We start from the raw sequence: 11,556 nt of genomic DNA on the forward strand, positions 1-11,556 counted from the left end.
CATTGTTTTAAATAGCTACATCCAAAAATGCTAAGAAACATACGGTGTTTCATTTAAAGAAACACAAGTTTTTATTTATTTTTGGGACATGCACTAGATTAGTATCAATGTCCTATACATTTTTTTTAAATTTTTTCACCATATAAAAGTCACTAATGGATTTTTTCAACTCGCTGGGACACCCAGTATGTATTTTACTACCCACATACCTAAGGGAAAAGTGTTTCATTTCTGTCCAGAGATTGGAAAAAGAGATTTCTACCGAGGTTTGTATACAACTTTATTCACAAACGCATCTTTAATTTTCGTGAAAAAAGTAAAAAAAAGTTCAAAAACTTACTCGTCGACGAGTCAGCCGATTTCGTCATCATTGCGACATCTAAATACATAATTTTAATACTTATTTCAGTGTAAGTCACAATTTTTCTCTAAATGATTTAGTTCAAAAGTCACTACTTTAAATTAGTATCAATTCTCATTCAATAAAGATTTTGTTTTTTCCATTTGCAAACTTTTACACAACAAATTTTTAAAATGTTTCATTATCTCATTTTTCACGTTAATTGACTTACACTGATTGATAAAATTGTGTCAAAGCAAAAAAAATACTAAAATAATGTACAGTAGTGGTCTAAACGCGTACTCAAAACTTGAGTAATGTTTTTGTTTTTAAACGATAATTCATAGAATTCTGTATATTTCGTAGAACTTGTTGTATTATTAAATGAAAATTCAGGCTTCTAAATAAAACTAAACAATGTAATAATTTTATTGAGATTGTTAGTTTAACTTGCTCATTTTTGCCATGTTTCAACAGAGAAATATTTTTGTTTCTTCTCTATTATCGACAAGGATATTGAAGTTGTTATTTCGTCATTTGTGAATTATATTTTGTAAAAAGTGCTAATAATGCTAGACATTCGTTCTTCATTGTTATCAAAATTGTTAAAATTGATAAAAATAATAAGCTCTTATTTCCTAATATAGAAAATTGGGGCATCTCCAAGAGGTCGTTAACATATTGAAATGACCGAGAAAAATTATCAGTTTGCATGAAATTAAGTTTCATTAGACAGGAAGCATTTTAGATATAGATGTAACAGCTGAAGAAAAAGAATGCCGGATACACACCATATATTGCCGACTTCCACCCCATCTAACACTTGCGCTACACTTCACTAAAGCCACCCTTACCATAAGCTACTAAACACTATTTACAAAACAAGATATTTCACTCAAACATTTGCCGACTACGAACTATCACTATAAATCATGAAAAGTCGTCTTTAAAGTTACCGCTCAGTGCGTTTGATTAAATTATTTTTTATTTGTTTAAACAACACTAGAAAAATATATCAATTAAAGTAGTTCCCGACACGTGGGTGGGCTTAACACAAAAATACATCCAGAGAAAGACTGAAAATAAGTCGAATAAATAACCATTAAGCACGACAAAAAATAACTCTGGGATCTCACTGGCCAAAACTCAAGGGGTACACAATAAAAGTTAATAGATAGAATAAACATGCCAAGCGAAAAACCTCGTTAATGCTCTTTGCTATTAAATAAACCTTAAAATTCGGGCACTTGATTGACTCGCACCAAAGGATTATGAGGAGTTAAATAGTTGCTCCTCCATACTCAAAACAAACAAGTCGTGAAATGTTTAGTATGTATTTTGAAAACTGTCATTCGGGATCTTTATGTTTACTAAACGAAACCGAACGTTTTAACAAACACTCATCTCTGTATCACAAACATATCGTCGGATAGTAAATACCATTTTTTCAGGACGAATTTTTTTCACGGAAAATCGCACCAAAACCACTTTAATTAGCCATCAATTATTCTATTAAAGTGACTAGTGTGAGTTGGAGAAATGTAAAAATAAAGCAAGAAATTAAGTGTTAAGTGACACGACGCGACTTGACGTGCATTTCAGGTCGCTGAAACGATGAACAGGTGCTTCCTACATTATCACACTCGTGAATTATTTCTTCCATTGTGTAAAGTAGATACATCTATTTCGTAATTGGACATGGAGGCAACCTTGTAACCCGAAAATTTCATTGTTCTATTTTTTTTGAATTTTTTTAATTTTTGACAAGAAACGAGACAAAATTTGTAAATAGATAGATAAATCTCTTTATTCGTAATCGAAATTATACAATAGGGTCAAAAACAAGACAAGAAAAACACAAAATAACAATATGAATTTCAATATTTAATTTAAGTCACAGTCCATACAGGGTGAATATAAAGTATGGAACCCAAGCGGTTTTATTTTTAATCATTTGCCTCCAGAAAATAATAATTAATATAAATTAAAATAATATAAAAAATGTGATCGTATTTTCAGAACGAAATTTTGATTTGTTGAGTTATGCAATTTTTTTTGTCAAAATTGCAATTTATGTGAAAAATTGCTTTTGAAAAAATTAAATATAAAGCATATACAGGGCTGAATATAAAGTATGGAACCAAGCAGTTTTATTTTTAATCATTTGCCCCCAGAAAATAATAATTAATATAAATTAAAGTAATATAAAAAATGTGATCGTATTTTCTGAACAAAATTTTGTTTTGTTTTTGAGATGCGATTTTTTTTGTCAAAATTGCAATTTATGTGAAAAATTGCTTTTGAAAAAATTAAATATAAAGCATATACCAGATGAATAAAAAGTATGGAACCAAACGTTTTGTTCTTAAACTATTTATTTTTTTGAAAAAACTAATTAATGAATGATAAAGTACTATAAAAATGTGATGTTTTAACAAGAATAAAATTTTTCGAAATTTCCTTTTGTTTTTGAGTTCTACAAAAAAAATATTTTTTTTAAATGGCAACCCACTATAAAATCATTTTTCTCATAAAAGCTATACTCTAAGGATTACAACTATCTGCTTTATATTTAATTTTTTCAAAAAAATTTTTTCACAAATTGCAATTTTGACAAAAAAAATAGCATAACTCAAAAACAAAACAAAATTTCGTTCTGAAAATACGATCACATTTTTTTATATTACTTTAATTTATATTAATTATTATTTTCTGGAGGCAAATGATTCAAAATAGAACCGCTTGGTTCCATACTTTATATTCACTCTGTAGTTGTAATCCTTGGTTTTTATGAGAAAAATGATTTTATAGTAGGTTGCCTTTCAAAAAATATTTTTTTTTGTAGAACTTAAAAACAAAAGGAAATTTTGAAAAATTTTATTCTTGTTAAAACATCACATTTTTATAGTACTTTATCACTCATCAATTAGTTAAAAAAAAAAAATAGTTTAAACAAAAAACGTTTGGTTCCATACTTTTTATTCACCTGGTATATTCCTCCACAGAATAGAAACTTTTGTTGATCAACATTGTCTTTACTTTTTTCTTAAATTGAATTATATTTAAGTTCTTGATTTCTTCATTTAGTTTATTATACAATTTGGATTCCTAAAAATCGATACCTTGTTGGGTTCTTTTCAGGCGATGGTGAGGAACTATGAGTGAGTCTTTATTTCTAGTATTATACAGGGTGCGCCAGAACTCGCGCCCCAGAGAAAAATGCCATATAAGGTAAGATACCAGGAACATGGAAAAAATGTTAAAAAAATTCTTTCTATAAAAAAGTTTTAAGAGTTTAAATTTTGCACTTTGACTCGTATTTATTTCTGTTGCCAAAAAAATTATCCAAGTTTTTTTGCTACAGGCAATAGCCTGTAAGAAGAATAATAAGAAGAGGAAACAAGGAAGCTGTATCCTAAATTGTAACTTTGTTCCATCTTATTTGTGGCTTTTATTGGCAAAATTTTTGTACTTTTACTAAATAGTTATAAAAAAAACATATACAAGAGCATCAGTATCATTAAATAGACATAAAAAATGTCAAATGTCAAAAAATAAATGTCAAAATTTTTTGACAGATAGAATTTTTTAAACATTTTTTTCACGTTCCTGGTACCTTATCTTACTTGAAATTTTTCTCTGGGGCGCGAGTTCTGGCGCACCCTGTATGTATTAGGTATTTTTTAAAATTAATTAGGGGTCACGTGTGTTCTTTTTTAAATTTTGTGAAAGACATTTTAATGGAAGGTTTAACTATAACGGCTATATTTCGTGGTCCATAACTCAAGTTATAAATGTCGTAGCTTGTAGAAAATGGCGGAGATATTTCGTGTCCAATAAATTATTTTCGTAAACCCATTTATTATTATTATTTATTTTGATGTATATTTACAAATACCCAAACCAATTTTATGAATGAAGTAACAGGTTGATGCAGTTAGTAAAAAATTTTCTTTCTACTAAACGTTCTCCACTTGTTATAAAAAACAGTATTTTGATGATTTGGAAAATATTCAGACGTGATTCAGATAGTGATTGAAGTGTTATTTGGATACTTTTAACGCCTAAAATACAAAAAGCCTCTCCTGTCACCTACAAGGCATCAGCTGTTGGCAGTACGTCTTGCGACCTACGCTGTCAGCAAGCAGTCGCTGCTATTTTAAAAGAATCTCGCAGTAGTCACATTCCGGGCTAATCCCACAGGACCCCAAATTCTGTTCAAATGTGCGATGGCAAGCGATATGTCCATACTTTCTTGCAAGCACGAGATTCCATATTTCAAAACTATTTTTTTGCAAAAAAACACCGAAAAAAACTCAGTTCTTTAGACTGACGCAATTTATGTTTGAATTTGATACTTTATTGAAAAATTGTAAGAAAATACAACTTTGTCTCAAAAGTAAATAATATTTTTTAAATAAAAAATTAATTTCTGAACATAACTTAATGTAATGTTAAGTGGAATAAGATTAATTCAACCAACTAGACGCTAAATGTTAAAGGTTACAAAAAGAAGTAAAGCTTTCAACAAATGTGGTTTTCCTTCATATTTGACAGTCACAAACGCGATATATTTCTTAATTTTGTTAGAAACATCGTTCAAAAATTTCATAAAGTAATTTGTAAGGCTCGGATTATATGCAAAATGCATATTTGTTATTAAGAGGTATATCAACAAAATTGTAAGTTTTCTATGCATATCTAATGTTTTTTGATATGCATAAGCTAAATAAAAAATGCATATTTTGGCAACTTGGTGCATATTTTAGGAAATATTGCATATTTGTGCATATTTTCTTCAAATCACTAATTTCCGATTAAAAATTTCAGTTCAAGTTAAAAATTGGACAGTTTAAGCAAAATAATCCGATTACAAAATATTTTAAAGAACAAAATTTTGTTTTGTTATTCTATTTTTGTTGTCTGAATTATGATATACATATGTGAAAATCAGGACCTTCATGGGAAAAATGTTTTTTTTGGTGGTTTGCCTTTTAAAAAAATAAATATTTTTGTACAACTCAAAAACAAAATAAAAATTTTGAAAAATTGTATTTTTGATTAAACATCACATTTATATAGAACTTTATAATTCATCAATTAATTTTTCCAAAAAATAAATACTCTAAGCAAAAAATGTGATTTGATCTGTAAAGTAGATCAGATTTCTTAGAAAGGGTTAATTACTAGGTTATTAAAATGGCTTGTCTTACGCCAAACCAATTTATTTATTTTTTAGTTTAGTGTATTTGAGGAAAAAAAAATTATCCCAACTTTGATTTTTTATTGTTAAAAATTTTGTATATCGATGCATATTTGGCAAATATTGGAGCATGTTTTTTTAATCTTTTGTGCATATTTTTATGAAAATAGGTGCATATATATGCGCATATTTTACGAATTTTTCGTGCATATAATCCGAGACTTAGTAATTTGTATAAAATCGAGTTTTTGAAAACTTGGCCCCATTTTTCGGCAGATGCCGCCTGGCGACTCGCATAGTTTATTGGAAAAAGTTGGAAGCAACACACCGTTTTTTTGGAATCATTTAAATTTCTCGAAATTACTTGGAAATTATATCTCCATATCGTAAAAATAAATGTGCATGTTTGTGCAGTTCACACATTTGTTGGCCGATTTAACCAGTGTAAGCCTCAAAAATCCAAACAAATAAAAGTGTCAGCATGTCGGATTTATTCGGGCGTACGAAATTAGCTCGAATCTGTATTAGTCTAGTGATAAATGTTCCTCATTTGCCGCCTCGACAATTTGTAGACATTTAGGAAAGCAGTTTTTTTTCGGACATAAATCTCGCTTTTAATAGTCCGGAATGTTAACGTGTGTGTCATTAGCTCTCTCCACACTTTCTTTTGTGTTAATGTATTCTTCGTTTTGCTAAGTTGAGGGTGGAATGTTATTAAGATGTTTTGGTTTCGTGTCCAGATTTTAATAAACAGGAACAGGCGTTTTGGCCGAGAACAATAAACAACTGGATAAACAAACATGTGCAAATTTATTGCAGTTCGTTCTTTAAATCAAATTAGATATGGCATTTAATAGGCCATAAAGGACGCCACCAATTTATTATACTGGACTTTCCAGAAGTTGTTGGGTAAATCAGGCTAAACTTAGGCTGCAGCCCCCAACTCAGTCAAATAGTGCAGCATTTACTTGACTCCGAGCTTAAATTGCATCATTAACTAACATTTTTAAGCAATGCATTTAGTACTAAGTAAGTTTTCTAAGTATTTCTTGGAGATGGGAATATCTTTTATTTATAATCATTAATTTTGACCTTTTGGAGGTTGGAAATTTGTCATTGCATCTCTTGGTTGGGAAGTACTTACACAAAGTATTTACCGGGTGCGGCATCGGTTACGCCTATTGATAAATCGCTACTTCGAATTTATTAAAACTGGCGATATTTCATATACCTAACTAATTATTGATAGGGTACCTATAATTTGAGAATTTTTCTAATTTTTTTGATAATAAATGAGTCCGTAACAGTTTTGTGTGTTTTATGGATACTTTTTTTTAATTTACCTACAAAGTTTTTACACTAAATGAATCTGTACCTGTGCATCAAATTTTGATATCACAATTTGAAATTTTGACTTGGTTAGCCAAATAATCGCTTTTTTTTATTTAAACACAAACCAGACCCGTGATTTATGACAAAATGGTATAATTTGCCTACAAAAGAATCATTTACTGGTAGCCGACCGCTTTAAAAATCTTTTTCTTGTAAACCTTGGAATCTCACCCCAATTGCAACCTAAATTTACCTTTGTAAAATTTAAATTTGTCACCTAAATTAAGATTAGGATGGAAAATTGCGTTTAATTCAAAATCTAATTGGTATTTTTTTTCTGATTATGTAAACAATTGTAGGAAGTGAATCTGCGTAAGTCAGTATAAAAATTAGGATTAAACTTTTTGAAAGAAAATTACTTTTTATTTTTTTTTGGCGTTGTTTGTAAATGAAAAATTACCAAAAAATTCGAGAATGTACCTTACTAATGCCCAGGTAAGTGTGAAAAAATTCAACAATTTTATTTAATTAGAAGTGGGGATTTTCTTTCTAGACGTAAGTGATGCTGCACCCGGTACAAACCTGGGTGTATAAATTCAAACTCGATTGTAATAATATACTATTGTATCAGTTTTGTTAAATTGATAAAAAAAGGATGTGCAAATGCAATTATTATGAAATGAAAGGTTTTCTTATGTTTTTATGTGTTTTATTTTTAAGTAAATTTCAAAGTCTATAAAATACAAAATAAAAAACACAAAACAACAGTAAGTGTTGTAATATTTTTTTTTGTAATCTTATTCATAACGTCGATTTATAAAAGTAGTGTTTTATTTTTTACAATAATCAAATCTGTAAAAAAACACTTCTTTTTGAAGTGAATTCAATTTGATCAAAAGATATTCACACCTGTACGTTAGACAACCAAATATACACGAGGTAATTGTTGTCTGCAAACTTAAATTTAAGTCGCCTAACCTTAAAATATAAAATTTTAACAATTTTTCAGTTTTGTGTGGTTTTGCTGGTGTAACGGTTGTGCTCAAGTGACAAGAATGAATATCATAAGTTCCAAGAGTAACCTGTTTGTAAAAACGGCAAAAGGGACAATTCTTAATTATTCGAAGTTTTCCACTCAAAGGAGTCTCATTTTGGGCATTGAGACTTCTTGTGACGACACCGGTTGTGCTGTAGTTGATACTGAAGGAAATATCTTAGGAGAGGCTCTTCATTCTCAACATTTAATACACTTAGCGTAGGATATTTTGATCTTTTTAATTTTTTTATTAAAACTTGTTTTTTTAGTAATGGAGGTATAATTCCCCCTATAGCTCAAAATCTACACCGTGAAAATATAGAAACTGTCGTAAATACAGCTGTGAAGAACTCAAATATTAGTTTTAGGGATTTAGCAGGAGTTGCGGTGACTGTAAAGCCAGGTTTTCAGGGCCTAAATTATCTATATTCAAAGTGATATTTTATTGATTGTAGGTTTACCAATGTCGTTAACAGTTGGGATGAAGTATGGGAAATATTTATGCCATCTTTACAACAAACCTTTTATACCAATTCATCACATGGAAGCTCACGCATTAACAGCCCGCTTGCATGATAAAACCCTCGAGTTCCCCTTTTTAGCCCTTTTAATAAGTGGGGGCCACTGTCTTTTAGCCGTAGCCAAAGACGTTGATAAGTTTTTCTTACTGGGTAGCACCCGCGATGATGCTCCAGGAGAAGCCTTTGACAAAGTTGCCAGAAGAATGAAATTAACAAACCTAGCAGAATTTTCCAAACTTTCAGGAGGACAAGCAATTGAATTAGCGGCTTCACAAGCAGAAAATCCTCTACAATTTAAATTCACAATCCCACTTGCACAATACCGAGACTGCAATTTTAGTCTAGCTGGCTTAAAAACACAAGTTAAGGTACATTTACTCACAGAGGAGAAAAAACATAGTATGTGAAGCGTGACATTGGAGCTGATTAATTGATTATATATACAGCGTGTTCACAGATGTGCCCCCTGACGGTTTAATACCAGATGTGTTTAATTTATGCGCTGGTTTTCAATTGGTTGTCACAAGACACATTTGCCAAAGAGTACAAAGGGCGATGGTTTACGCCAGCAGGAAACAAATGATCCCGGAAAATAGACAAACATTGGTATATAATGGTTAGTTTTGGTTTACACCAAATCTGTTAGGTGGTTTCAGGGGGCGCTGCATGTAATAATTTTATTGCAAGGGGGCTACAACTTGTCTGCGATGACATGAACTACAAACTCGTGCGTCCACCCCCGAAATTATGCCTCGATAATGGTGTCATGGTTGCATGGAATGGGGTTGAGAGATGGAGGGCGAATTTAGGGGTCCTTCGTGATTACTCCAGTGTGGAAATTCAGAAATCATGTCCGTTGGGAATAAGTCTCATTGATGACGTAGTCAAAGAAAGTATCAGTTGCAAGTGGACAAAGTTGACAGAACTGAATTATGCTCAATTTAGACAGGAAAAATAAAATTTGTTTTATTTAAACTAGTCTCGGGCCCTTTTCGGTTAAATTATTCCTTACATCTTTATATACGTCGTAAATTTTTGAATCGTCTTGTTCCAACTGGGCTAAAACGTCCAACATACGACGAAGCCGTTGTTTTACAGCCTCAACATCATCTGATTTTTCTTTGGCTGAAATTGCCATCACTTCACTGAATTTCAGGAAATTTTCTGGTCTCATCTCCTCCGGGTATTGCCTTGCAGCATCTATGAAAAATTATGAGAAACCATTTCAAAATTGAATAATTTTACCTGTTAAATTCCATAACAAGTCTTTAACGTCACTATATTTTTGATGGGCATTTTCCGTATCCATTTTATTGATAACTAACATAGATGGTTTTTCTAGTAAATCTTTATTGTACAATTCGAGTTCCTGAAACGTAAAAATGCAAGAAGCGCGAAAAATTAGTTTTCATATTAATGTGCATCAAGTAGTCGTTGAAATCAATCATTTTAAGGTGGCAACCATGCGCAAATTCAAACAATCCCAACCTCAATCTTCCCTAAAAATTATTTTCTCAAATAAATATCTGTACCCCAGTTTTTGAGGTAGCAAAAAATAATTAAAATTAACATAGGGGGAAAACAAAGATTTGTTCACATTTTGTGTGAATCGGCCTTTAAATTAAAGATGCATTTAGTCTTCTACAACCTACTTGATACACATAAATATGAAAAAGAGTATTTTTTTACCTTATTCAAAAGTAACACAGTTTCTAGACAACTCCTGTGTGGGTATTGTGGACTCAATTGAAACCCATTTATGTCAACAACTAGCAATAATAATTTCGTCCTTTCTACGTGTTTCAAGAACTTGTGCCCCATTCCTTTATTGGCGTAAGCCCCTTCTATGAGACCAGGAAGATCAGCCATGGAAATTTCACGGAAATCTTTGTATTGGATAATGCCAACGTTAGGCCTCACAGTTGTAACTTTAAATGAATTAAATTAGGACACATTTTTTTAAAAATGTCACTTACAAGGATAGCTTGCAATTTTTGGTTTAGCATGAGAGATGGCTTTAAGAAGGGTACTTTTCCCCGCATTGGGGAACCCAACTAACCCCACATCTGCAATGAGTTTCAAATCAAAAATAACAGGATATGCTTGTCCTTTCGTCCCCAAGTAGCCGTTCTTGGGGTTGCCTCCTGTCCCGCCCTTGGCAAGCAAGAGTTCTTCACCTTTTTCATTTACTTCCCCTGCATACAAAACGTGAGAAGATTTAAGCAAAATGTGGGGATGATACCTATTTTCTTCCCTAATTCTGTTATAACAGTCACGCCAACAGGCACTTCAAATTTCAAGCTTTCCCCAGGAGGTCCAAGGATGAAATTGTGTGAACTGTGATTCCCCGCTTTGGCTGTGTAACTTTTTGTTTTATTTCGCTTGAAAACATCTTGTAACGATACGTTGTCACTCCCCACGGCAATTACATCGCCACCTTGTCCCCCGACACCCCCAAATCTACAAATTTTTACATAAGTTTCGGTCGTTTAGTTTGTGATAATCACTTTGGCAAGCCGTTTCCTCCTGTGCCCCCAGACACGAACACCTTCAGCGAATCTCGAAAACCCTCCTTCAAATATTTCCGGGACGCTCTTTTTAGCTTTGAAAAATAAATGCGTGACAAAAACACCATTGCTTCTGTTTTTTATTAAAAAAATATTATTATGTTAAAACATGACATAACCTAACACATTATTAAACTATGCAATCAACAATACACTTGTGTACAACAATAGTACTAAAAAGGGGCGTTTTAGGCACCAAATTTGTCACTAGAATCCAGTGTAAGACAGAATTCTCTTTGTTTATATACAGGGTGTTTCACACAACTTTACGAGACTTACCTACGCCTAATGTGCACCCAAATATACAAAAGTCACAAAATACTGGATACAACAAATACACTTCTAACTATTTAATTTTTGGAAACCCATGACAGTAGTTGTCAAACTAATCACTGTATCATTAATAGTCATAAACTGCAGTTTTTCAGAAACAATTATCATTTGTTCTATCAAGAGACGGCATGAATATTATTTTAGTTTATCTATCTTAACCACTAACTAACAAAAAACGTTGTAATTTTTTAAAGGGTGAACAAACTAGAGAAGATTATGCAATT

The 11,556-nt window shown here is 31.5% G+C and overlaps 2 protein-coding genes across 2 annotated transcripts; one reads left to right on the forward strand and one right to left on the reverse strand.

Annotated features, from left to right (window-relative positions):
- The first annotated feature begins 7,838 nt into the window (after nucleotides 1-7,838).
- Nucleotides 7,839-9,412, forward strand: LOC123012664 (probable tRNA N6-adenosine threonylcarbamoyltransferase, mitochondrial). The gene is made up of 5 exons (XM_044410729.1): nucleotides 7,839-8,130; nucleotides 8,181-8,314; nucleotides 8,367-8,831; nucleotides 8,890-9,038; nucleotides 9,079-9,412. Exons 1-5 carry the CDS (start codon nucleotides 7,931-7,933, stop codon nucleotides 9,388-9,390), a joined length of 1,260 nt encoding a protein of 419 aa, XP_044266664.1. The 5' UTR covers nucleotides 7,839-7,930; the 3' UTR covers nucleotides 9,391-9,412.
- LOC123012665 (GTP-binding protein 10 homolog) lies at nucleotides 9,373-11,140 on the reverse strand. The gene is made up of 6 exons (XM_044410731.1): nucleotides 10,940-11,140; nucleotides 10,675-10,892; nucleotides 10,409-10,627; nucleotides 10,122-10,360; nucleotides 9,678-9,801; nucleotides 9,373-9,632 (listed from the first exon to the last, which is right to left on the reverse strand). The coding sequence occupies exons 1-6, from the start codon at nucleotides 11,065-11,067 to the stop codon at nucleotides 9,403-9,405; spliced, it is 1,158 nt and encodes a 385-aa protein (XP_044266666.1). The 5' UTR covers nucleotides 11,068-11,140; the 3' UTR covers nucleotides 9,373-9,402.
- Nucleotides 11,141-11,556: the final 416 nt, after the last annotated feature.

Source organism: Tribolium madens, unplaced genomic scaffold, assembly GCF_015345945.1.
Source record: "Tribolium madens isolate multiple individuals breed KSU strain unplaced genomic scaffold, Tmad_KSU_1.1 Scaffold_96;HRSCAF=242;Tcas5.2_LG5, whole genome shotgun sequence".
Taxonomy (NCBI): Eukaryota; Metazoa; Arthropoda; class Insecta; order Coleoptera; family Tenebrionidae; genus Tribolium; species Tribolium madens.